This window comes from Sturnira hondurensis, unplaced genomic scaffold, assembly GCF_014824575.4.
Source record: "Sturnira hondurensis isolate 20B ecotype Veracruz unplaced genomic scaffold, ASM1482457v3 Scaffold0017082, whole genome shotgun sequence".
Classification (NCBI taxonomy): Eukaryota; Metazoa; Chordata; class Mammalia; order Chiroptera; family Phyllostomidae; genus Sturnira; species Sturnira hondurensis.
Window position 1 is genome coordinate 520,094 of NW_028089713.1, and position 26,818 is coordinate 546,911.

At 49.2% G+C, this 26,818-nt stretch overlaps 2 protein-coding genes across 3 annotated transcripts in view; one reads left to right on the forward strand and one right to left on the reverse strand.

Annotated features, from left to right (window-relative positions):
- Positions 1 to 1,397: 1,397 nt before the first annotated feature.
- On the forward strand, positions 1,398 to 19,126 carry EIF2D (eukaryotic translation initiation factor 2D). Its single transcript, XM_037067119.1, has 15 exons — positions 1,398 to 1,619; positions 2,513 to 2,703; positions 3,782 to 3,865; positions 4,391 to 4,481; positions 7,136 to 7,243; positions 8,879 to 9,135; positions 9,606 to 9,723; positions 11,395 to 11,440; positions 11,853 to 11,956; positions 12,078 to 12,227; positions 12,602 to 12,691; positions 13,397 to 13,492; positions 14,510 to 14,630; positions 16,864 to 17,038; positions 18,925 to 19,126. The coding sequence occupies exons 1-15, from the start codon at positions 1,564 to 1,566 to the stop codon at positions 18,993 to 18,995; spliced, it is 1,758 nt and encodes a 585-aa protein (XP_036923014.1). The 5' UTR covers positions 1,398 to 1,563; the 3' UTR covers positions 18,996 to 19,126.
- Positions 19,127 to 22,758: 3,632 nt separating this feature from the next.
- The window catches only part of RASSF5 (Ras association domain family member 5), a 69,890-nt gene continuing 65,830 nt past the window's right edge, over positions 22,759 to 26,818 (reverse strand). For both annotated transcript variants that reach the window (XM_037067089.1, XM_037067090.1), the window contains 2 exons: positions 26,599 to 26,714; positions 22,759 to 25,113 (listed from right to left, as the gene is read on the reverse strand). In XM_037067089.1, the coding sequence (XP_036922984.1) occupies positions 24,961 to 25,113; positions 26,599 to 26,714 (269 nt within the window). In that variant the 3' untranslated portion in view covers positions 22,759 to 24,960. The remainder of the gene's footprint in view (positions 25,114 to 26,598; positions 26,715 to 26,818) is intronic.

Genomic DNA, 26,818 nt, shown 5'->3' on the forward strand with positions numbered 1-26,818 from the left:
TTTGGTCTTGTGGCTGCAGTGCTTCAGAATAAAAGCCTGGTAGGTCAAAAGTGCAGGGGAAGCTGGAGGTGGGGCTGGCCCTTCTGCTGTATTAGGAACTCTTCCAGTAAGGGTGGGGGGCAGACACTGTGAGGGCCTAACCTTTGGACGGTCAATGTGGAATTCTCCTTTGTGCAACTATACCATCTCATAAAGCAATTAAGATTTTTTTTCCTTAGAGGATAGACACTCTGCTCTGAAGTTTTCATATGCAGATTTTGATTTAGTAAGGGCCAGGTGTTTAAATCTTTGCCTCCAGGGCACACAGCCGCCCCTCTCAGGGAAATCCAAACCTTCACCCCTGTCTGAGATTGATTTTTCTTTTACTAATATTTACTATTTATTGGAAACTTTCAAAGCACTGTGCAACATCTCACACATGTTGTCTCAGTTGTCTTTTATGGAAGCCCCATGAGGTAGGCATGGTGTCCACATGCCACAGAGAACACAAGAGTTTCAGGCAGAATAAGCTATTGGTGGACTATTGCTTTGCTAGTAGAGGCCAAACCATCGTAATCATCTCAGAGTTTTTCATTAAGCAACTCCTGTTAATAAACTCCTAAGTAACATAACTACTTTGGAAACAAAAGCCCCAAATAATGCCTGAATCCAAAAGGTACATACAAATGGCCAAAAATATTTTAAATGAGACATTGAAAGATCATCTGTAGTTTTTACCTCACAAGGGTCAAATCTGGGTCAAGAGTGGAGTCCCTGTTGTTGTTATTATCATCCTATGTAAATTAAAAACCAGGGAGCAGAAAATCTTGGAGAAAATCCTAGCCGAGACCTTTAATGTGTTATAAAATGTAAAGATTCAATAAACAAAGAACCTTAAGAAAAACATTCAATAGGCCTGCAAGTTTACTAAAACATGAGTTCAGCCCTGGCTGGTTTAGCTCAGTGGACGGAGCTTGGGCTTGTGAAACAAAGGATGACAGTTCGATTCCCAGTCAGGGCACATGCCTGGGTTGTAGGCCAGTTCCCAGCAGGGGACACACGAGAGGCAATCACACATTGATACATTTCTCTCCCTCTCTCCTTCCTTTCCCCTCTAAAGATAAATAAATAAAATTTTTTAAAAATAAAAGAGTCCAATCAATTTTGCGGAACTAAACTAAATTGAAGGGAACGGTAACTGGGAGGACTAAGCACGCTTCAACGTTGATAGAATGCAAATTAACGCTGTAGCTGTCGGCAGAGACTGGTCTCTACCCACCCAGGGGCTCCAGCCGCTCCCTCAAGCGCAGAACCGGGTGGTGGGGGCCGCATCGGGGGAGGGGCGTTCAGGAGTCGCCCCGCCTTCCCCGGGCCTCGCCCGGCTCTGCCTCTGTTCCCAGCCCTGCCACTAGGGGTGGCTTTGCATTGCTTCGCGGCGCCGGTTTCCAGCCGGGCTCTTTTTCTAGCCGGGCCCCAGCATGGCTGCCCCCAGGGCTCCGGTTTGGGGAGGCGCCGCGTTCTCGTTTTCCTGACAACCCCTGGCTTCTGTGCTCTACTTTTCTTCCTCAGGCCATTCCAGCAGACATGTTTGCCAAGGCCTTTCGGGTCAAGTCCAACACGGCCATCAAGGGGTCGGACAGGTGAGGGAGATCAAGGGCCTGCTCCGCCCACAAGGGCACCCAGCTATTCCTTAAAGCTGGTCGATCCACAGCCTTCTTTGGGCTAGGTCAGCCGACCTGGAGTGGAGGCCAAGGAGTGTATTCGCGGAAGGGACCCCAGGGCAAGGGTGGGTTAGACACACTTTGGGGGTGAAAATGGAGGGGAGGCCTGACGTATCTCCCACGGTGTGTTTTGGATATTCTAATGAGTTTAAAAGAACACGTACAATGCAGTCTTGTTTAAGGCGTGGAGGATGAAAAAAATGCAGGAATACAGAGTCTCTGGCCTCCAAAGAGTTTCGAGTCCCTTGAGGAAGATCAAGTGGGGCGCAGGGAACTACAAGCATACAAGAAAAAGTGCCAGTGCCATCTCGCTCTAGCAGGAGAGACAGATGGAGGGTGAGGTGGGAGAGGATAAGGCACATGTGGTAAGAACTATATCTGTTCAGAGTGCTGCAAATGCAAATGTCACGTTTCCAATTTTGGAACCAGTGTTCTGTAGTTACTCTTTGGGTTCTGGTATAGTTATCTAATCATAGGCCGCCAGATTTGCCAAGCATATATGAGAAAGGACTGGATCTAGGGTTAGGCACAGAGTCAAGAAGGCAGGGCTGAGGCCAATTTGGGATGCTCACTGGGTCTCAGTTTTGCTCTTTCTCTGTAAAATGGAAAGACTTGCCCAGGAACATAGAAAGTGAGAGTAGGTAAGACACTGGATAAGAAACAGAACAGGATTTTTCGGAAGGGTGTGCTAGAAGAGGGCATTCTAAATCAGACAGTCTTTCCTTGGCCCTCATGTTTTATAGTGTTTCCTCAATATTTATTCAAATCCATCCAGGCAGCATTCATACCAGGTATTGGTGTGATTTCTGCAGGAGAAAGCTTCGGGCTGATGTGGTGGCTGCTTTCCCCACTCTTGGAACTGACGGGGTCTCTCAGTTAGTACCTGGAAAGGAAGAGCTCAACGTTGTGAAGTTGTATGCTCACAGAGGGGATGCAGTGACTGTGTACGTGAGTGGTGGTAATCCCATCCTATTTGAACTGGAGAAAAATCTATATCCGACAGGTATGGCAGTAGGATGGAGATGGCCGTTACTGTAGTACTTGCCTAATATCTGTTTCTCCTTATTTCTCCCAGTATCTTCTCTTCCTTAATGCAAACAAGTTGAAAATCTCCCCATACCATCCCTAAAGATCTTTTTGGAAGCCAGTATCTCTAGAATTGAATCTTTCAAGAGCAGAAACTGCTATAGGAGTGAGGGGGAAAAAGGAGCTGATGCAGAAAAAAGGTGTTGCCAAGGGAAATTCTGAATGAAGGAATAATAGTTTACAGTAGGTTGATCAACAGAGGTCTTGCAAACAGTGGAATTTCAGGGCATGAATGTTTCTGAAAACTATCACCAGCAGGATTTTCTCAATGTACCAAAGAGATACTGTTGTAGGAAAGAAGCTGGATTAATTAAAACTACATATTGCAGTGGCTTAGGGATGTACTTCAGTTAAGATACCTCTCAGGGAGTCTTAGGCTCTGCCTGGCGCTCAGGATGCTTTGCTTTCTCTCTTTGTCACAGGTCTCAGAGACCCAGTGTCTTTTTTGTTTTCCATAGCTGCAGACACCTGCTTCATCACTTGAGGCTTTCTTTCTCCAAGTTTGGCTGGAACGGTGCAGTGCAGTCTCCTTAGGCCACTTTTCTCGACCGCCCTTTGCTGCTGTACAAACAGGCCTTTCTGATCTAGAGTATTATTGTTAATACTGTGGAAACATAATAAAAATAATAAACATGGGAACGTTTCAGAATTTCTTACAGGGTGGTACCCTGTTTTAGGTTACTTACTTCCAGGGTGATAAAAGGAATCCTCTCTGGGTCTGTGTCCCCACTTGTATCCCCTGTGGCCATTTTCTGCTGCTGCAGTCCAGGTGGAACAACAGGTGCCTCCGAACCCAAGTGACATCCAATCTCTTAAGTCTGTCTTCTTTAAGAATGAATTCTCTGTGGCTGTCCACTCTACAGCCTTCTCACTAGCTTTAAGTTGAGTTTCTTTTCTGTATCCTAATGAAATCAACCTTAGTTTTTGGCTTTGCCACTGCCCCAGGGGATTGATTCTTTGGCCTTTAAGCGTTTCCTGGGTCTCTTTTTGGACAGTGTACGCCCTGTGGTCATATCCTGATCTTCTACCAACGTTTACAACATGGCCTCTGGTGCTCGAAAAACTGGTGGGGGGAGCAGGTAAGAGGATTTTCCTGTATTCTGGCTACTGCTTGAAGCCTACTTAGGAAGGGCCAGCTACTTTAAGAAATGTGCCTGTTCCCTGAGTTCATATGTTTGAAACATGGAGTTTATCCCCCCTGTGTGTTATGGCTCTCACTTGGCTGCTTCCATGAGCCCTCTGGACCTCTCTGACCGTTTGTAAGGCTTAAGTAAGATAAGTGATGTGAAAGTACCTCGGGAACTGCCGCATGCTATGCTGTAAATCAGCAAGCTGAACTAAGGCAACCAGGACAAGAGATTGTGGAGTTGGACCCCCAGCTTGGTGCTTTGATATGACCACTAGGACCCCACCCTACTCCCCTGCCCACCCCACCCCCACCATAGTGAGACAAGATCTGCTACTCAGGTTGCCATTTTTAATTTTCATTATGAATAATGTAGTTGATCATTTAGTAAATGTTTATTGAGTGAATAAATAAATGAAGTAAAACGTGGAATGAGATGGAGGCAGAACATAAATTTTGATGCTTTTTTTTGCTGCAGATTTGATGCTTCCAGGACTAGTGGTGCCCCCTGCTGGTCTGCCTCAGGTACAGAAGGGCGACCTCTGTGCCATTGTCTTGATGGGAAACAGGTACTGTGTCAGCCAGCTGTGCCTTTGGGGCAAAAACTTAAGTAAAACTGGGGAGGGGTTAAGGAATGACAACTTTCTAAAGCATATGGATAAAGGATTAAGAGTAAAAAAACAGATTATTCTGGAAAAAGCAGTGTCTCAGGGAGATAGATGTGTGGGTTGTCCACACATCTGGACCAAGTGTATCTGCTGTTCTTCTTCTTCTTCTAGAATAACTTATGATTTGCAGAAGAGGTGCAAAGATAGTACAGAGTTCTGATCTACCCAGCTTGCTGTAATGATAACATGGTAACATTTTGTATAACCACAGTTATCAAAACTAGGGAATTAACACTGGTACAGTACCATTAACACAGTCACAAGCTTTATTCCAGCTGTTCAACTAAGGTCTCTTTTTTTCCTCTTCAAAGATTCAATCTAGAATAACACAGTGCGTTTAGTTGTCATGTCTTCTCAGTCTCCTGTCTGTGACATTTTCTTGGTCTTCCTTGTCTTTCATGAACTTGATACTTTTCCCCTATCATCCACATCATCATCTTCACCTTTTAGTTATTTCAGTAGCTTTATTGAGATATATTTTACATACTATAAAATTAACCTGTTTCAAATGTACTCTTCTGTGCTTTTTAATATTCTTATAGTGTTGTTCAGCCATCACCACACTGCTTTTTAAAAATACTGATAATAGCCCTGACTGGTGTGGTTCAGTGGATTGAGCGTAGGCCTGTAAACCAAGGGGTCACTGGTTCAGTTCCCAGTCAGGGAACACACCTGGGTTGTGGGCCAGGTCCCCAGTAGGGGGCGTGCGAGAGGCAACCACGTATTGATGTTTCTCCCCTTTTATTTCTCCTTCCCTTCCCCTTCTTTAAAAATAAATATATAAAGTCTTAAAAAATACTGATAGCGTAGGAAGTAATAATATGAACAATTCTGAAAAATCAAAACCCTCTTATCTCACAATTCTTTTCTCCTAGAAGTAACCATCATCATTTTGATGCATACGTTTGCCAACCTTCTTCAGTGTATATAAAATGTATGATTTAGGGTTTAAGTATACAAACAAACAGAATTATACTTTATATTGTTTTTCACTTAAGATAGAGTAGGCACTTTCCATGTCAGCAAGTTCAGATATACTGAATCTTTCTACCTGCTCCGAGGTGATGGAAGAGGCCCTCTCCTAGTGGACATTCTGGTGTCTCCAGTTTGTCTCTATCAAAAACAATGTCTTACTGATGCCTCTAGGAATACCAGCACCAATATTTTTTTAGAGTAAATACTGTTGCCCTACAAAAAAAGCTGCATTGGTTTTCACTCCCACCTGTGGGACGTGACTTCCCTGCATTCTCACCAACACTGGGTGTGCTGGGTCATTTTCATTTGTGTCATCCTGAGTGAAAAATGACATCTCATTATTTTACTCGTTGCTTCTTTGAGTAAGAGAGAGAGAGATATCATAGTCATGGGAGGGGGGGTCAGTGTTTAAAAATCTTGTTTTTGCTACTGATATTTTCCAGTTTGCTTTGAACCTTTGGAACCAAGCACCTAGAAATGTTTCCTTCTTTGTTTACCTGTAGCAAAACTTGCAGTTGAAAAGAATGGTTATGCTGTTGTTTTTCCCTCTAGTATTCTATTGAAGATAGGAGAAAAACTTTGTAAATGTGTATTTAGCCTGCTCAGTTGGCCTGGTGGTGGTTTGTGGCAGGCGATAAGGGTACAGAGAAGTTTATTGAAACTACAAGCCATGTTTGAGACTGAAGTTTCGAGTCATTGACCCAAGGGTGGAAGAAAAAGATGCCCCTCTCTTAGGAGCTGGGAAAGAAACCGGATTCAAAGCTTCTGTGGCAGTAATTGACCTATGGCACAGGAAGTGGAGCTACCAGGGTAGCAAACGTGTTTTTAAGTTCAGCTGTTGTGAACTCTGCTGTTAGATCTTCTCTCTGGGGCCTTGGTGACCTTCCCCCACTGTTACCCAGCCGTCACCGATGTACACAGGCAGTGGGTGTGCACACAGGCAGTGAGTGTGTCATCCCAGGGAGTAACCCAGGGAGTAACCCTGGGATGATGGAGATTTCCCGTTTGGACTTTGGAAGTTTTGTTGTCACTGTAACTGATTGTTTTTGACATTCTGGACACACTCAGTTCTTAGATAGTGACACAGAGCAAGTCCTGTTACAAAGAGCCAACTCCAGAGGGACTGTCGGCGCCACCGTTTATCTCTTTTCCCTTCCCCGGGACGTCCTCCGCCTAACTCACGGCGTGTGAATGGGCTCCCTTCTGAACTTCGGTACAGGGTGGCCATGCCTTCTGTAAGGTAGAGGAAGGAATTTATATTTTTGAAATGAAAGATATCCTGTCATGGGTTTAAATGTCCTGCCTGGGTTTATTTCATAATAGGAATAAAACAAAAAGTGACATCTTCAGAAGAGGAGTTACTTATAAGAAAGGGAATAGTTGGTCAAGGGATTTTTGACAGTCACATTTGTAGGTAATCTGAAGAAAATTGAGACTGGACTGAGTTTCGTTCTGTGAATCTAGTAGATGCTTCAGATTTGCAACTGTGGTGTTTTTGCACATGTGTGGAGAGGGGTCCTGACAGGCGCCCCCCTGGAAGGCTCTCCCGACCCTGTCTCTGGCCTCCTCCTCCTCCTTAGAGCTCCCGTTGCCATCGGAGTTGCCGCTGTGTCCACATCGGAGATGCTGGCTTCGGGCCTGAAGGGGAGGGGCTTCTCCGTGCTCCACACGTACCAGGACCACTTGTGGTGGGTTCGGTGTTTTTCCTGCATCACAGAGAGCTGCGCGAGTGGGGGGAGCGTGGGGCCTGCATGCAGCAGTGAGGGCTTTGGTCCCTGCTGTGTCCTGAGGCAAGTCGCTGACCCCAGACAATAATTTCCTTGTTAAATGTGAAGAAATAGGTGTGGGTTTGGGTTTTTTTCTTTTGGCGGGGGGTGGGGGGTGTTTTGCCTGCTCACGGAAGAAATCACAGAGGACTTGGATTATTTTCTGGGTGGGTTACAGATGCTAGGCCTGGGAGAAGGCCTTAGGATTGCTACTCTGCCTGTCAATACAGGGATAGTTTTTGCGTTCAGTGGGGCCTTATCTGCCGTGCGCACTTAGGCGTCTTTCGGCCCCACGGAGAGTGCTCAGAAAGCCCCCCTCCTGAACCCCAGTCTAAGCAGAGAAGACCCTCAAGTACAGGGCAGTGACTGTGTCATGTTGTTCAGGTCTTATGTCCCAGATCCCCTCTCCTGGGTGGAAGCTACACTTTTTCCCTGCAACAGGTGCTTTCTGGAGCCATACACCAGTTTGCTTTCTGGTTATTTTCTTGTCATTTTACCAAAACAGTAAATAGTGCTTTCTCTAGAAAGCAGTATACCTGGTCTTTTGGCCAAGTGGTGTGGCCTGCCGGTACAGATAGACTCATTCTTACATTTTCAGCCCCCCTTTGGAGGTACTCATTTTACAGGTACTGGACAAGCCCTTCTTTGCTGGGGTGCAAGTCATCATCAGCCTGCGGCCAGCAGATACTTGGGAGCCGCTCATTGACGTCCTCCCAGCACCTTCTTTTCTAGCCGTCTGAGCAACGGCAGCCAAAGGCACACTGTCGAAGTCCTGTTACCAGCTGCTGCCTCAGCCCCCATTCCCCCACCTTTTAAAAATATTTATGTTATTGACCCGATTGAAATAGCTTAAACATCCACTCTGGCCTTACTAGTTACCATACTAATAAGCCTTGCTGCAGCTATTAGGTAAAACTTGGTTTGATTTGCATAACCTTGAACAAGACCAAGCTTTGTCCTTTTACCCCTTTCCATGCTCTGCTGTGTGGCATTGCTCTTCTGTCTCTCTCTCTAAGGCTTAGTGCTGTAGATCCGCTGTAACCCCACCGTGCAAGTGAGGTTGCATTCTGACTTAACACAGAGCAAGGGCCTTGGCCATCCTTTAGCGGTCCACGTGTTTGTAATTTGTTACAGCCTGTGAGCCTTGGGTGTTTGCATTTCCCCAAACTGGTCTGACAGATGCATTTGCGACCTTAATTTTATTATGCAAAATATTTTTATTTTTAACTCATAGCAATGGAATACTTTTGGTGGTTTCTCTTTAAGTACTTTTTCTTTAATCTTGCTCTGTGCCCAGATGTCTATTAATAATGTTATCATCCTTTGAGATAGGAAAGAGTTAAGAGTCACTCTCCATTTCAGAGACGAGAAACTGAGGCAGGCGAATTTCCTAGGCCCAGAACTGGAAATAGAGTTGAGATGAGAGCCCAGGTTCTCTGCCCTCTCCCGCCTCTATGGTGGCTCTTACTCTCTTTGAACTCCTGGCTGATCCCCTGACCCACAGGTTGGAAAGTGCTGTGGTTGCTACTTGGTGTTTCTGACGTGAGATTTTTCCAGGAGGTCTGGAGACAAGTCCCCTCCACCTTTCATTGCTCCACTGGCCCTGGATCACCCAGATCTCAGTGAAGAGAAGGGGGCTGTCCAGGAAGACCCCACCCTGCAGGAAGATCTGAGGCACCTGGTTCTGGAGGGCGGGGAAGAGGAGAGTGGGGAGAATCAGCAGACGCATGGGAAGAAAACCCTCCCAGGAGCCTCAGAAGACCCGAGCGTTGGGGGCCTGAACCCTGACCCCACAGACAGCAAGACCCTTCAAGGTACGGTGCTGGGAGGGTGAGGGCCACCTCCTCTCGGTGTAAGGGTCTGAAGCACTATGCTGTCCTTCCAGCTAGAGCGACGCCGAAGCTCTGGGAGAGGGCGGGTACATCCTCATTCGTGGTGAGGGTGGTGCAGCAGCCTTCTGACCTCTTACCCAGGAGTCCTCCTCGTGTCAGTCCCGCTTCCCTGGGTGTCCCTCTGCCCTGGACTTGGGACTGTTTCCAGCTGCAGAGCCCGTAAAGTTTCCTTCTGTCAGAGAAGCATTGGCTCTTGGCTGGGCGGGACTTTGTGCTTGTCCCCTTCTCTGGGGTCAACCTTCTTTAAAGGCTCTGTGATCCAGAGGGTCTGAGACCTCTGGGACCTGGGAATGGGTTCCTTCATGGGAAAAGGGTGGGGGCGTGGAGCTGGGCAGGGAGCACCAGGCATCCTATGCCCCCAGGAAGGGTGTGGTTCTCGTCTTTTCCTGCAGAGCAAATGGATGAACTGTTACAGCGATGCTTCTTGCATGCTTTGAAATGCCGAGTCAAAAAGGCTGACCTCCCTTTACTTACCAGCACTTTCCTCGGCAGCCACGTGTTCTCCTGCTGGTATGGAAGGCTTGGTGTGGGCCGCAGCCTCGCGGGTCTCTGTCTTCCTCCTTGGTGGTGGGACAGGACCGGGCTGGTGGGGGCATTGGTTGAGGGACCTGCTGTGGAAAGAGTGGAGTAGACAGTTGGTGTGCCAAATAAAGTAGGTCCTAAGTTTTAAACACTTAGCCAGTGAAAGGGTGTGAAGGAAATAAGGGTTAAATCCCCAGATTCCCAGAACACAGCCTCTGCTGTGTTGCTTCTGGGTCGAGTCTCGCTAACCGGGTGGCACGTCCTGCCCAGGGGGAGGGCGGTGCGGAGCGGCCTCTGTCAGGAGGCTTCTTCTGGAACTGTGCACCCGCACTCTCCGGAAAAGTAGGTGGGCCACGCTAGGCTGTATCAGGAGGGAGGATCGGGATGAACCCTCATCCCTGCCCCAAACACAAGCCATCAGGAGAGGGAGTAGCACACGTGGACAGGACCTGAGCTTGTGAGAGGGAGCCCCCTGGGTTCGTGAGAGGGAGCCCCCTGGGTTCAGATGCCGGCTCCCCGGGGCGCTGGAGCCGGCGGACTCACCGCGGGGCTTCTCCGAGCCCTCGTTTCGAGCACCTGCCAGGTTCCTGTCAAGATTAAGTAGCCTGGCATTTAGCAAACACTTAATAAATATCACATCAGGAGGTTTGCTTGTTGATTTTTACCTGAGACTGAACTTTTTTTTTGCTCTGTTTTGTAAAAAGTGGTTTTACTGTAATCCCCTCCTACTTCTATATGAGCTCTTGTGAGGCATCCTAGACAAATGTGAGGTCTGGTGTGTGTGGCAGGCACTTGGTCATCTGTCCTGACCTTGTTCCGTGGCACATAGCTCAGGGACCCAGGGACTCGCTCTAGATAGCAGTTCTTCCCCTGGGCGGCGGCCGGAAGGGCCCCTGGGAGTCCCACTGCTGCTGTGCGGCACACCTTTGGATAAGATGCACGTTGTGGGGAGGCACAGCTTCAGAGAAAATGTACATTGTGGGGAGCAGGAATGAGTGCTGCTCTCGTGAGAACACGTAGCCTCGGGGCTGGAATCAGCTTCCCCTGGAGGCGGAGCTTCTGAGGCCGCGGGAGGCTGTTTAGTCTGAGAGGAGTCTGAAGCTGCAGCCACTAGCCACATGTGCCTAAATCTACGTTAATTAAAATTAAACAAAATTTAAAATTTAGTTCCTTAGTTACATTAGCCACATTTCAAGTGCTTAATAGCCACATGTGGCTAGTGGCTACTGTATTGAATATCTTTTTGGAGGGGCCTAAGGGACAGCAGTGATGTAGCCCAGGGGTGTCCAACTCATTTTCACCGGGGGCCACATCAGCCTTGCAGTTGCCTTGAAATGCCCGGATGCAATTTTAGGACTGTATAAATGTAACTACTCCTTCACTAGGGGCAAGGAGCTCCGCGCTGCCGCTGGGTACAAACAAGGTGCCCGGCCAGGTAAAACAATTCGGCCCACGGGCCTTGTGTTTGCCACCTGTGATCTAGAGTACCCTAAAGTCTGCATCTGTCCACGGGACCCCCTGCCCCCACTGCAGCGGGCTCTGGAATAGCGGTTTCTCCCAAACAGGGTGGGGAGGCTGGAGGAACATGCCTCCTCTCAGTGTCAGGCAGGTCCCACACTACAGCTTTGTAGCTTAACTTGCCTTTCCATCTGCCATCAGCCCTGAAGGACGGCAACTGGACATAAAGAAGTCAAGCTACAAAAAGGTAAGCAGGCACCCTCTGTGCATACCCACAGAGTTGGGGGGGGCACAGGCAGCGTGAGCTGCGTGCACGCTGGGGAAGCCCTTTCTGCAGCGCTCAGGCTAGAATTGAGCCCTTCAATTCCAGGTATTCTGGGGGCAGGGAGAGGGCTCTCCCTGGGCCAGGCTGGTAGGCACCCACTCCCCTCTCTCCTCTTGAGCCTTTACATCTGATCAGAGTTTGGAAAGGCTTCACCACTTAGTTTCTAGGAGCTTCTCACCCCTTGACCCTCTGGGTGGGGGCCTCCCAGTTTCTTTGACGAGGGCAGGGAGTGTCCCACGTCCTTCCCCAGGACCTGCCTAGCTCGGTGTCTGGCTCATCCTCAGTGCTCAGTGTGTATGATGAAGTCCCCTACCACTGGCCCTCTCTCCCTTAGCTCTCTAAGTTCCTGCAGCAAATGCAGCAGGAGCAGATTATACAGGTGAAGGAGCTGAGCAAAGGGGTGGAGAGCATTGTGGCTGTGGACTGGAAACACCCGAGGTGAGTGCAGGGGGCCTGCTCACCGTAGCGCAGCTGGCCCCGGGACACCTGGGCCATGAACTGGGACTTGCCGAGACACTAGCATAAAATGTGTTTTTTCTTTCCTTCTGCTGGGTTTTAGGATTACATCTTTCATCATACCTGAGCCCTCCCCGACCTCCCAGACTGTCCAGGAGGGTAGCAGGGAACAACCCTATCACCCTCCAGATATAAAACCCCTCTACTGTGTCCCAGCCAGCATGACCCTGCTCTTCCAGGAGTCTGGCCACAAGTGAGTTTTTGGAGAGCAGCCCTTCTCTGCCTGCTTGGTATTCTGGCCTGTAGCTCCTCTCCACCTGTGTAGTATTCTGTGACTGGCGGCACCTCCTCTGCCCTGTCCTCCCTCCCTCCCAGATCCAGCTCAAGCCTCCTTCCCCAGAAAGTGTCTCTGGCCTAAATGAATGAGACAGTAGGCCTCTCCCTTTTCTACCTGTAATTATTCTTTACAGTTTACACGGTCCAGCTTACTACCTTGGTCAGGAAAGGGGAAGAAAATAAGAGATCAAAAAGCTGGGGGAAGCATCCTGCTAAGCAGGGAGTGAGTCCTGGTGTTTACAAGTTGTCTCCTGGGCCACCATGAACTAACCCTGGTCCCTTCTCACCTAGGAAGGGGAGTGTCCTCGAGGGCGGTGAGGTCCGAATGATCATCATTAACTACGCCAAGAAACACGACCTGGTTGACGCAGACAATAAGAAGTGAGTGGGTTGGGAGGAGGCTGTGTCTTCATTGTCAGTGCTCATCCTTTGAGGACGCGGACGGTCCGTGGAGGATTTCTGGATGTAGGGGCGTGTAGAAATAATCAAGATCAGGGTTTCTAAACCATGGGCCGTGGACCCCTGGAGTTACTGTCTGGGGTGTTCCACTCCACGTGTGCTGCCACCGTTGCCTGTAGACGGAGTGGGTGGGACCGCATGTCTGTCTACTGCTGATCTTCAGACGCGGATGCTCGTGTGAGGGTAAAATGCAGGCTTTAAAGAGTTTGCCATAGTCATCGTAGCTTTTAGGTCTCTTCCGTTTTCTTAGTTCCTGGATACAGAAGATAAACTACTAAATGAAGAGCGTTTCACAATTTTTATTTTTATTTTCAAAAGACACCCTGATGATCAAAACATTGTACTGGCCTAATCATGGTTAGTAGCAGAACTGAACCAGGAATCCTGGTACTCGAATTTTCCCGTCCCACTTCCCCCTCCACTGCCTCTTCTCCCTCGTCTTAGGAATGCATACTTGCACCTCCATCCTCAGGTGTGTTGCTTCGTGGGCTGTGGCACCATTTTGGTTATAATCCTGCTGAATGACTACAAGGGGTATTAAGGTCAAAGGTGAATCCCAAGCTGGCCTTTGGATCAGAAGGGGCGAGGCTAGGATTTCTTCATTAATAGCCTCTTCTTTTCCTATAGTCTCGTGCAACTGGATCCCATCCTGAGTGACTGCGTCTTAGAGAGGAGTGAGCAGCACACAGTCTCGAAGCTTCCGTGGGATAGTCTTCTGACCAGGTAGCAGGGATCGGCAGCCCCTCTCCAGTGTTTGGGCCCTGCCCATAGTGTCTGTCGTGTTGGACTTTGGAATCTTCACTGGCTCAGTCTCTGTCTGTCCCCGTCCTTCTTACCATGTCAGTCCACATAAACACAGGCTTGGGTGACTCTGTTCAGGAGGGTCTTTGGAACTACTCGAGCCAACACAAAGTAGGGGAACTTGAGTGGGAGAAACAGAAAGAACACTAGCTAAAAAGAAGAACTTCATAAAGATGGAGAAGCAAAAAGAAGGCTGAGGGGGAATTGTCTTAAGGTCTTCAAAGGAGAGATTCTTATGCTCTTTTCCATAGAACCAAGGGTGAAAATAACTTATATCAGGAGTTTGCCAGCTTAGCACCATAGGTCAGATGTGGCCTGTTACCTGTTCGGTGAATAAGGCGTTACTGGGACACAGCCCCGCCCACTTACTTATGAACTGCCTGCGGCTGCTTCCCTGCACAGTGGCAGAGGGAGTGGCTGCATGACCCTTAAAGCCTCAAAGATTTACTGTCTGGCCCTTGATAGAAGAAGTTCTTCAAAATCCATACACATGGCAGCAGGAGCAAATGTGATTAGATAAAAGGCGGAAACTTGGGAACGGCGTTCTAGAACAGACGCACTATTGCGGCCTGTCAGAAATGTGACCTGCCACTTTCTCGGGCTGGGTAAGATAGAGTCTTGAGACAGGTAGTAAACTCCATAGAGAAACCTGGGCGAATCCTCAGAAGGCCAGGCCAGTGGACGGTTGCCGGGGGTTCACATTGCTGATGTTCCTTTCCCTGAATGCTGCAGTGGGTCTCGACTTTGGCGGCACCTGGGGAGCTCTGAAATACGTGTGTGCCCGGTCAGTTTCTGATGTAACTGGTTGGGGTGCAGCTCCTAGGCAATCTGACTGATTCTCCTGGGCAGACACAGGCGAGCTGCCGCCTGCGCGGGGTGGGGTGTGAGGAAGCGGCTCCTGGTGCTGTATCGGTCTACAGCTCCCTGACGCCGTTTCAGATGTTTGGGGAAACTGCAGCCCGCCTATCAAGTGGCCTTTCCCGGACAGGAGCCCATTGTGAAGAAAGGCAGAATCTGCCCAGTTGACATCACCCTAGCACAGAGAGCTTCTAACAAAAAGGTAATGTAAAAAGACATGAAGTTTGAAGATGGTGGTTTCATGTCCCTGCTAAGTTCTGGTCTCTCTGATGTGATTGGAGGTTTTCAGATTGGCCTCGAACCCCTCAGATGGTTTAGAAAACACCCGTGTGGGTGGGACTGGGCTGGGCCCCGTGTAAGACAGCTGGGGCTGACTCCTCACTCGCTGCCTTCTGGGTTCTGTGCCAGGACACTGGCCTGGACCTGGTTCCAAAGGTACATAAGATTTTATTTCTTTAGAACTATGTCACAGACTTTCATGTCTTCTTCATTCGATTACCTCCTGGGCCTTGCTCAGTGCAAACATCTTGTGAAGAGTTGCTTAAGGAACTGACCGTGTTTACTTTGGCCACACAAAGTCTTAGGGAACCTGTCCTCCAATGTGTGGAAAGCAGTCCGTGGGAGGAGCGCACCCGTTCGGTGTGTCATGAGAAGACAGCAGTAAGATGCCCAGGTGGAAGTCCCAAGAACACAGACTTGGGTCAAATAAAGAACTTTCTAGTAGTGCGAGGTGATGAGCGTGGGCTTTGGGGTTAGAGATTTGGGTTCAGGCGTGGTGTTTGCCTCACTCTTTGGCCTTGAGCAAGTTACTGACTGTCTTTTGCCTGAGTGTCCTTATGTATAAAGACGGGAATAATACCTTCCGTATAAGGCACCCCACTGTGAGGGTCAGTGAAGGAGTATACATGGGTGAAGCACTTGGAACAGTATTTGGCCTGTGGGCATTCAGTGAGTGAGGACTAATAATAACCATAATAAGTAGTAATAGCCACTGTTTCTTGAGCGTGTAATTTATGTGCCAGATTCTGTACTGAGCAATATCTATATATATTAGCTTATTTAAACACTCACTTTTATATTAATAGTAATTAGAATTATCCAAAATTAAAATTGGTGCTTTCCAAAATAGGAAGTTATTTTCTGGAGGTCTGCAAGCAGTGCAATCTGACAGCTGCTTGTCAGGGTGTCATGCATCTGTCGGGGGTGGGCATGGACGTGACTTCTAGTGTCTCACCGGGGCGGCTCTCTGGGGCGGGAACCCTCTGGCACACGCAGGTTATTTGCGGCTTTTATGGCCTTTACTGAAAGCAGCCCTCCCCGCCCCGCTGCTGGTGGGGACTTGCCGCACTGCCCCGTCATGGATGAGAACGAACTTGTCTAAAGAAATGGGGAGAGCTGCGACTTTTAAAAAGTGTTAATATTTTTCTTTTTCATCTCAAAGTTACTTACTTATCATTTGTGAAGTTGATGGAAAATAGAAAAATGCACATGTTGCTGATGAGATACTTGGTATTAAGAACTATTGTTTATTTATCTTTAGGTGTGATGGTTTCATATTTATGTTTTTAAAAGTCATTATGTTTTGTTGATACATCCTGAAATATTTGTGGATGAAGTAACCTGATGTCTAGGAGGATTTGCTTTAAAGTGACGTGAGAGTGGGGGTGGGGGGTATAGATGAATTGAGGTCGGTTATCAGTTATCAAAACTGATTTGATGACTGGGAACTGCTGGTGGGTACATGGGAGCTTATTATACTGTTCTGCTGTTCTTTATGTTTTCAATTCTCTATAATAAAAACGCCTTTTAAAAAAGTATATGTTATATGTGGGATAGAGAATATTTATCCCACTAAATATACAGGGTTCAGCAACAGTAAGGCCTGCTTAAGCATGGTCAGTAGGATAATGGGTGTAATAACATATTTTTTGGACCATAAGACACATCTAGATTTTAGAGGAAGATAGCAAAAAAGTTTTGAAGCAAGAAATGTGGTGAAATATTTAACAACATAAATAACATAATATCTCACCAAAGTGAAGGTAAAGCTACATTTGGACTATAAGGTACACCCCCCTTTTTCTCCCAAATTTGGGGGTCCATCTTATAGTCTGAAAATGTGTTAATTTATAGCTTTGATTTGAACATTTCACCTAAAATTCCATATGGTGTGCTTGAGTGTGATACTGTCTTGTTGCAGGATTCCATGCTTAAGATTTTGTAATAAAATAAGGGCATTATTTGTGTTGGACCCTGTATCTTAGCTGGGCTAGAAAGAATCGATTTAGAAGTACAAAAATAAGTTATCTGGATGAAAAGACACCGTGCTTGTAAGGACGGTGAACACAGGGGTGATGAGGCTGCGGAGGCTCTAGAAGGCCCTCTGGAGGGAGGGCACGTGGTCTGCTCCCACCATCAGCCTTTTGTCCCCCCAGGTGACTGTGGTCCGGAATTTGGAGGCCTATGGTCTGGACCCATGCACGGTGGCTGCCGTCCTGCAGCAGCGATGCCAGGCTAGCACCACTGTCACCCCTGCCCCTGGAGCCAGGGACAGCCTGCAAGTCCAGATCCAGGGAAACCAGGTCCACCATGTTGGCCGGCTGTTGCTGGGTGAGCATCCCCTCTGAAGAAGCAGAGCCATTGATCTGAATGGCGCGGGTCTTCCCACCAATTCAACTCACTCTGGTTCTTGTAACACCCCTGTATACATATGGCTATATAGCTTTTACCAGCCAGTGAGAGGTGGAGCCAATGTTTGAACAGATGGATCCTTTGGCCCAAAGTTCAGTGTTTCTTCCATCAACCTGTCAGAACCTTTCTTTCTGGTCCTTCTCTTTTTTATAAACATTTGTTGAGCACCCAGACTGCACTCAGCATTTGCTGGGCTTTTTTATTTCTCTTCATCATAATGATGATTATGAGAGGTATGATTTCTCTTCATCATAATGATGCTGCAGCACTGTAGATGAACAAACTGGTGGTCAACTATCGGGGGCTGCAGCTGGGCTCTGGACATTGATTGGTCAGAATGCAGAGCCGAAGTTCTTTTGAGCAACCCTGGGTCCTCCGTTCAAGCCATCTTCCACGTCTCTGCCCAAGTCAGCTTTCTAAAACAAATGTTTATATCACTCTCCTCTAAAAAACTCTTTGTGCCTCTTCAGTGCCTTCAGAATAAACTCCTAAGCTCAGAAACAAGACCCTCTCAGCCCGACCAACCCCATCCACCTCCTTGGCAGCTCCTACATCCCCTCCCAGGCCTCGGCCGTGCTGGACTTAGGCTGTTGCCCAGACACATACTCGGGTGCTCGCCTCGTCTTCCTCCCACAGCCCAAGTCTGCCTGACCCTAAAGGCTCATTGGCCAGCTTTGGGGTCACAGGAAGCCCGTCTCAGAGCATGCCCCATTTTTTTCTCTTTCCTCAAATTAGCACTTGAAAAATTGCTAATGTAGCACTTTCCAATTGTGTTTGTATTTCTGGTTAGTGTCGGCAACTTGGCTGATTTTTTCTAATGTCTGAACTTCCTGCTGGGCATCTTCAGTCAGAGACCTTGCCTTTTTCATCCTTTTTATTCATGATCAGGGCCTGGCCTATAGAAAATGCTCAATAAGCAAATTGATTTTGTCATCTAAGGCAGTACTCAGCAGCTAACTTATAGAATTCAGCCTTTCTCAGTGAAGAGCCCTGTATGAGGAGCTGAGAAAAAATACAGAGGAGAGGAAACAAACATATGACTGAACATAGACACACGTGTTCTCATGAGAAAGTTCTAAATGCCTGAACTACACCTAGCAAGTAGCTCTCAGCGTGAACATTCCTGAAATGCACACATCAGTTTCGAAGTGCAAGAGAAAACACTTCATCCCAGGAGGCTTCCCGTAGGAGTTGAGCTTGGACTGGTGGTAGAAGAGCGGACCCGTAATGGAGAGTGTTTGAACAGAGGCCGACGGCAGGAATGAGCACACGGGGGCGGGGGAGGGCCAGGGGGGTAGCCATGTGAGTTGGGAGCCCGTGGGGGGCAGGGCCAAGGAGAGACACTGGGAGACATCGACCGGGAGCTGTGGGGGGGCAGGAGGGGAGAAGCTCATGCCCCACTGATGAGTTTCTACTTTTTGGGTTGCAGACGAGTATCGGCTTCCTCGAAAACACGTCCAGGGCCTAGAAAAGGCCCCCAAACCTGCCNGTGAACATTCCTGAAATGCACACATCAGTTTCGAAGTGCAAGAGAAAACACTTCATCCCAGGAGGCTTCCCGTAGGAGTTGAGCTTGGACTGGTGGTAGAAGAGCGGACCCGTAATGGAGAGTGTTTGAACAGAGGCCGACGGCAGGAATGAGCACACGGGGGCGGGGGAGGGCCAGGGGGGTAGCCATGTGAGTTGGGAGCCCGTGGGGGGCAGGGCCAAGGAGAGACACTGGGAGACATCGACCGGGAGCTGTGGGGGGGCAGGAGGGGGGAAGCTCATGCCCCACTGATGAGTTTCTGCTTTTTGGGTTGCAGACGAGTATCGGCTTCCTCGAAAACACGTCCAGGGCCTAGAAAAGGCCCCCAAACCTGCCAAGAAGAAGTGACAGACCCTCGTTCATTCATTCAAGCCAGTGGAAATCCAAGCTCTGGGCTGGTCATTTATAGGAGCATTTTCAGCTTTTGCAAATAAGAAATATATAATTCTTTACAAAAATAAATTTTTATTCTAATCTAATTCTGATTTTCCTCATTTCCTCCACTTAGCTAAAACGTACCGTATGTTCAGGTCAGAAGCCAGTTCAAACCGACTGAAGGGGCTGCCGTGGCGCACCTCCTTCATTCTCGTGGTGTTGGCGGTTCCTCCCGGACTTCAGGGCCAGACAGCCCGTCCGAAGGTCAGGCAGGTGGGGCTTCCTGTTATTTCGAAGTCCCTCTGCCAGCAGTCCACGGCCTCTCGCTCCTCTGTCCCTACTACCTGATCAGCCTTCTAGCCCCCAAGTAGATCCTTCCCACCTCTAAACGGTTATTCATGCAGAGAGCAAAACCCAGCTGCTGTCGTCATCAAGGCAGAAGCTGCAAGGATTGGCCCTGAACTGCAGCAACACAACCTAGACAGACCTCCGAGAGAGTAACAACGTGAGGACTCGGGTTTCCGCACAGTGCCCCTTCCTCGTCGACAGCACGTCGCCACTAGCAGTGGTGACGTCGCTTCAGATGATGGCTTCCTCCCAGCGAAGGCTTGCCCACAAATGCGTCTTTAGCCCTAGACTCCCCAGCCTTGGTAATGGGGCTCATGGAAGGGGTCTTTGACGGTTTTCAGAGGGTCCGTGAACTCCCTAGTGTGGTGCGCAAGATTTTGTTTGATCATTTTCCCAAGAGGGGGTACCAGGCTTTCGTCCAACTCCCAGTGGGGTCACCTGCTGCTCAGAAAGTTCAGAGCCGCTGCTCTGGGCCCTGCTCAGGCCCCGGAAGTCACTTCTGTGACCAGAGCTCCCCTTGTGCAACAGGAGGGAGTGAAGGTTGAGCCGTGCCTTCGGAGTTCTCAGTTTTACCATCACAATTATACTTCCATTTACTTATTTTTTTCTTTCTCATCTCACTTTTTAAAAGAAACAGATATGCAAGACTTGAAAACATTGACAGTGTATTCACACATTATCCATCTGGGCTCGAAAAGAAAGGGATGGGCATGAAACCGTGCGGTGCCTCCTACCTTTTGCTGTTAGGTCCAGAACGACAGGCCTCTTCACTGCGACTGTAGACAAACTTCATCTGACTGGTCTCATTTCTGCCGACCTGCGCATATGGGACTGGGACTTCTAGAAGTTGACCCCAAACGAGAGCACATCACAACAGGACATTTGGGCAGTTTGGTCAGAGGGCGCACAGCATGTACAGCAGTGATGAAATACGGTCCTTATGTGATTGCAAGTAACACGCACTGTTTTATAAAGGTCTTTCACAGCCACGGTTTGTTTTGCACAGTCTTGGAGGGATTGGAGGCACAGAGAAGCTGTGTGTTGCCTTGTTAATTCCTGCTAACGTCACACAGCCAGTAAATGGTGGACGGAGTCTTACATGAACATCCACTTAGCTGTGGCTTAACACAGGTTCTGCTAGGACACAGTGCCCTCAAGAGCTGTGCTTCACGTGGTTCCCCCAGTGACGCATACACCTTTGTGTTGAGTCGTCCTCCCTCTCCTCCTTGTGACCACGAAGGTACAGGTGTGGAGGCAGGGGAGAGTTAGGCTATGTGATGGACTCTTTTTTCTATGTGCTGAACCAAATAGTCTCTATCAAAGCCAAACTTTGAACTTGGAACTCAATCCCATGTTGTAACCCAATGAGTTTCAGTGAAAAGCAGAAACTGGTTCCTTTCTAGGTTTTGGCATATGTATTCAAAGATAGGCTTCTTGGAACTGTAGGAGCTGAATGAGTGTTACAGCCGTGCCCCATTCTGGATAATTTTAAGAACGAGTATTGGATGTTCTCTCCTGCAGAGAGGTAGGGAGTGAACTGAATGAGCACTCAAGAGCCCTTGCAGCCCAGGGTCCCCCATGCACTGCATTATGTGTGGTCAGTACTGGGGGGCAGGTGAGAACAACCGAGTAACTTCTACGTGGTTATTTCCGTGGTTACCTAGATGTTCCTGTCACAGAAGTTAGATAACACTAAAGTGAAGGGGTAAAAGGACTGTTCTGGTCACCTCGTCTCACCCTCTTCCTCCAGGTGATACGATCTTAAACTTTCAACCATATTTCTATTTTATTTTTAAATACAGGCATGCTTTGGACATAGTGCAGGCTTGGTTCTAGACCACTCTAATGAAGCACATATTGCAATAAAGTGAATTGTAATCTTGTTGGCAGAAGATTTTGCCTTCAACTTCTAAAAAAAAATTCTGTGAAATGCAATAAATCTAGGTAAGAAATAGAAGGCATACACTTGGCCAACAGACATGTGAAAAGATGCTCAACATCAGAGAAATGCAAGTCAAAACCACAATGAGGTTGCACCTCACACCTGTCAGAATGGCTACTATCTAAAAGTCAACAGCCCTGGCTGGTGCGGACCCACGGGCTAGGCTGCAAACCTAGAGGTCGCCAGTTGATTCCTGGTCAGGGCACAGGCCTGGGTTGAAGGCCAGGTCTGTGGTTTGGGGCGTGCGAGAGGCAACCAACCAATGTTTCCCTCCCTCCCCTCCCCTCTTTCTAAGAATAAATAAGATCTTTTAAAAAAATCTCAACTAATAACGTGTTGGTGAGGATGTAGAGAAAAGGGAACCCTCATGCATTGTTGGTGGGAATGTAGATTGGTGCAACTAATCCATACTGTTGTCCCAAACAGTATGGATTTTTCTCAGAAAACTAAGAAAAGGACTATTGTAAGACCCAGCCATCCCACTTCTGGGTGTTTAGCTGAAGAAAACAAAAACACTAGCTTGAAAAGACACACACCCCCCTGCATTTGCTGCAGCATTATTTACACGAACCAAGATGTGGAAGCACCTAGGTGTCTGTTGATAGACAAGTGGATAAAGAAAATGTGATATAATATAATGAAATAGTAGCCACAAAAAAACAAACTCCTGCCATTTGTGACAACATGAATGGACCTAGAGAGTATCATGCTAAATCAAATCAGTCAAAGACAAATATTGTAGATGTACATAAATGTGAAATCTAAAAAAAAAATGAACAAATAAAACAGAAACAGACTCATAGACAGAGAGCAAACTAATGGCTACCTGAGGGAAGGGGGCGGTGGGTGGATGAAAGGGCTGAAGTGCAGTGGCTTACAAACTCCCAGTTATAAAGTAAGTAATTCGTGGGGCTGCAGTGTACAGCACAGGGGCTACAGAAACTAGTATCGTAATGATTTGGGGTGGTTACAGGTGGTTACTAGACTTACTGTATCACTTTGTAAAGCATATGAATATCAAATCACTGTGCTGTACATCTGAAGCTAATATGTTGTGTGTCAACTATGCTTGAATTTAAACAAAAGAACAAACTGGAAGCAGAAGAAACAGAAGAATCCCTGCTTACCTCAGTAGCCTGTCATGAGTTTGACTGTCCTCAGCTCCAGAAAGCCCCACCCTTCTTCTGACTCAGCGTCTTTCTGTAATGAGCCCCCACTCCTCACCTGCTCTGGGGGACACAGACCAGCCGGCCATCTAGGCAGCACCCTCCAGCCCACGTGTTTGATCAGTTTTCTCAAGATTATTTGAACGGTACCTTTTGTGCCATTGCCGTCCGAAGAAAACCTGCCTCTGCCGAGGGGCGTGTGCTCATCTCAGTGCCCACCCTCTGTCCAGGCTCCCAAGACCACGCGAGAGAAGTTCAAGGAAGGGGTCTCCAGTCTGAGTCATTTTGGCAACAAGCTTTTATTACTTTTTTTAAACCCACATAAGAAAGACACTGAAAGAGGAAATGCCCTCAAAACAAACACACACGGGACAGGAGGACGACAGAAGGCACTGCCCACAGCCACACCCACCTCTGGGAAGGCAGGGGTCCTGGACCCACAGTTTCCGGAGGCTCGGACCTCAGCCGGGTCCTGGGTCGCACTGCGCTTTGCATAAAGTCTGCGTTTTCCCGTAATTTTCTTATTTCATAAACACCTCTATCTCTTTTATATATAGCTATACACTTTTGTGGAATATATATGTACATGACTTTTTTCCTTCTCAAAAATAAAATAGCCACCCCCGTCAGGAGGAGGTTCGCAGCAGCATTCACAGCAGTCACAGCGGGAGCTGAGCCTTCTTCTATCACTGGGAAAGACATGCAGCACGGGAGGGGGGCGGGGAAGGACTCAGCCGGCTCCCTTTAACATTCGCCAGGGAGAGAGAGTCTAAGGGAGGGAAGTGATAAGGCTGAGCGTGAGACGGCCGACCACCGGGGTTTTGTGGCTGAAACAGCCTTTCCAGGCTGCCAGCCTGTCCTGCCTTTGCCACTGTGAAGAAGTGCACGGTTTGCAGGGTGAAGGCCAGCGTTCCTTCTCAGATCAGGGCCAGGGCACGGGCTCTGCAAGCGCCCGGAGGGGGCTTCTGAGGCTACACAAAGATACTTAGGCTTGGACCAACCCAAGAGGAACTGGGGAAGGCAGAGGACATAGAAGAAATGGTCTCTCGGAGGCTGGATTGAAAAGCCTGCCCTGCTTTAAAAGTTAAGTTTTTCTCCTCTGACACTGAAGTGTCTTTGCAGTCTCGGCTACTTGGTTGAGTTGTTTGGCTAGTTTACTTTAAAGTTTGGACCAGAACAAGCAACCAGGACAAATGGAGAGTCAGGAATCTGATCCATCCTGTTAATGTGGTCTGACATCGTGTATGGGAATCGAAGCCCAGGCCCCTCCGTGGGAGGAAGGTTTGACCCTGGCCCCACACTTAGAGGCAGGGCTCTCCTGGCCTCGGCTCTCACACCACCGCAGTTCACTGCCCGGCAGGAACACGCCGGCAGCAAAGCTTCAGCAAACTTGCCTGCTTCTGTCTCTCTGGAAACAAAAAGGCACTGAGGTCCGCGGGGAGGTCAGCGGAGAGGCCAGCCCCACAGCTCACTGCGCACAGTGCCCCGGGCTGGCCCATGCTTCAAAACACAAAGGACTCCAAGATGGCTGAGTCGGAGGTTCCCCTCCGGTAGTCAAGGCAGCTGCTCTGGCTGCACCTGGGGGCTCCATTGGGCACTGGAAGAGACTCCGGGTGGAGAGAGATGGAGCTGGAGGCCGGGGAGACTGTGGCAGGTGGGCCCTCCCCATCACTGGCTGGGGGAAGGCTGGAAACGGCTGGGGCACATTTCTCGGCAAAGCTGCTTGGTTTTTTCTGACTGCCTGATTTCCACGCTCAGCAGGAGACTTTGAAATAGTAAAGAGCTGGTTTCCTTTTGGTGGAAACGCAAGGATGATGGCAGTGTTAAATAAAGTTGTAACCTAAGAACAAACAGTTATTGACAAAGACATGGTGAAGCTCTGCACACATGCCTTTGGGCTCCTGTGTGCACGGCCTGGGGCGATGAGGGCCAGGCCCAGGCTGCAGCTTCTCTGCAGATCTCTGAGCCGAGCCCAGCTCTGGCGCTCGTGGCCTGAGCGTCAGGGGCCAGCAGGGCACAGCCCCTTTACAGCATTACCCTGCTTTCAGCAGCTTAGCTCAGACTGGCTAAAGGAATGTGCTACCACTTTTGACTCATAAATAAAGGTGCTGCAGGTGGCAAGTAAAGGAGAAATTGAAGAATAAAAACCAGAGAAAGAACATAGGTCTCTAATCCATTTTTCCTTTGCTTTGCCGGCTGGGGTGAATGTTCCAATTTGGTGACGAGAGGGCAACTTTTTGGTTTGTGAAAGGCTTGCAGACAGCAAGGTCATTCTTCACAGGAGCGCTGCTCAGCAGGCTGTGGACGGGCAGGACCAGCCCCGCGCACCTGTGCGCCCCTCAGAGCCTGCCGCGTCTGGGCCTGCTGGGCGAGCACCAGCGCATCCGTCACAGGTGTCCTGAGAAAACGTGTCTGTTGCAAAATAATAATTAATAATAAAAAACAAATCCGTGGGCACTGGGAGCAGAGGAAGCAGGGCTGGTTAGCCAGGTTTGCCCTGGGACTCTCTCAAGGCCTCCTCCAGTTTCTGCCTGAACTTGTTGTACTTCTTCTGCACTTGTTGGATTTTGTCCTGCTCTTCTTTTTCCAGGATTGTTAGGAAGTTCTGGAGCTCGGGGATGGAGAAGGCATCCCACTGTGAAGCGAGGGGGAGATGCGGCAAGAAACAGAACAGGAGATGGGTTAGAAGTCGCCAGACCTGAGGGGCCCTGCTGCCTCACGGCCACGCAGCACACAGTCTGCAGCTGGGCAAGCAGGGCAATGACTAAAGCATGGGTTTTCTGGGTCATGTTAGCAGCCAAGTGTCAAACCCTGGTAGCTTATGACCAGGAGTTACTAGTCCACGAGCCACCTGTCCATATTGTTAATCAATAGCCTTAAGTGCTCTCTGCAGCAGCTGAGATCTGAAGAGGGCAGCTGGGGCTGCCCAGGGCCCTGGCGGGCCCACTCCAGCTGTCTGCCTGGGTGATGGGGGGCTCCCAACACGCAGACTCTCAGAGTTTGGAGGAGCACTTAGACTCGGGAGGCTGGGTCTCAGCCTGAGTGCACCCTGTGACCTTGAGCTCACCACTCCACCCTTCACAGCCTGTTTTCTCATCTGCCATGAAACGAAGGGATCGACCGTGGCCAGCAGAGCAGATGATGCGGTAGCCTCACTGGCCCAGGCCTGCCCGACGGGACCTGGCCTCTCAGGTGACCCAGGAGCTGGGCCTCTAGGTGCCAGGGGTTTCGACTCCTAAATTCTTTGAGCACAAAGGAGCAGTAGGTTTATGTGGTTCCCCCCGCCACATGGCACAAATGAGAAAACTGGGGTCCGCAGAAGGAAGCAGTGTAACCATGGTCACCAAACCTGTGGCAGCAGCGCCAGAGTCAGAACCTGGATCTCTCAATTCCCAGGCCCGTGAGCTTTCCTCTGGGCCGGCAGGGTTCACACATTTTCAGAAGAAAACGTTTCCAAACAACTACAACTGCCTGGCTGAAGTGAAGAGAAGGGACAGGGTCCCACTTGCCGAGACCCCTCAAATGTCCAAAGGGACCTCCCAGACTGCCCTCCCAGACCTTAGGCCTCCGCTGAACACTGCGTGGCGAACACCCTGAGAACTCCCCTGCTCTCGGACTCACGAGTCCACCTCCCAAGTATCTCAGGCCACTGGGGGCGCCTGTCTGCTTTCAGCCCAGTTTACGCCACCAAACCAGACAGCTCCCCTTGGGGGAGTGCTGTCAATTTTTAAGAACCAGGCAGAGACAAGAGGCTCAAAACCATCTATGCCCAGTAGAGCCCAGAAATGGCACTGGCTGGGACCTCAGGCCACCCTGAAGCTAAAGAACCCGGGCTGCCCAAGGCGTGTTTGCCAGTGCCCTTCCGTCCTGGGTTTTCCAAAAGAAAGCACGTAACCCTGTCTTTCCACAGACCTTGCCAGAGCCAGGCCCCAACTTGCCACCCCAGGGAGCCAACAGTCTGGCTGACACTCCGAACCTGGGCCAGCACTCACCCAGCTCAACTTCCACAAGTCACTCTCCTGCTGCACTTGCGCTGGGCAGAGAGGACAGCGCCCACCTGCAGCCACCCGCTGTACCCCACCCGCCACGCTGGTGTGGCAGCCCAGGGCCCCGGGCCTACCTCCACCTCGCCGGTCTCGTTCTCCTTCAGCACAAAGCTGAGGACATCAGTGTCGGGCCCAGCAAGTAAGCGCAGGTAGAGGGGGCAATCAGTGATGGAGAGCTTCTGGAAAAGCACTGCAAACCAAGAGAGGGGGCTGGGAGCTTGCCTGGGGAGACAGGGGTGGGCCCTGCATGGGTGGGGCAGACTGGGCAGAGGTGGGGCGGTTATAGCACTGGGC

Coding starts and splice junctions, on each gene's coding strand:
- EIF2D (XM_037067119.1), top strand. CDS start 1,564: ATGTTTGCCAAGGCCTTTCGGGTCAAGTCCAACACGGCCATCAAGGGG. Junction 9,724..11,394: donor AGCCACGTGTTCTCCTGCTG/GTATGGAAGGCT, acceptor ATCTGCCATCAG/CCCTGAAGGACGGCAACTGG. Junction 12,228..12,601: donor TTCCAGGAGTCTGGCCACAA/GTGAGTTTTTGG, acceptor CTTCTCACCTAG/GAAGGGGAGTGTCCTCGAGG.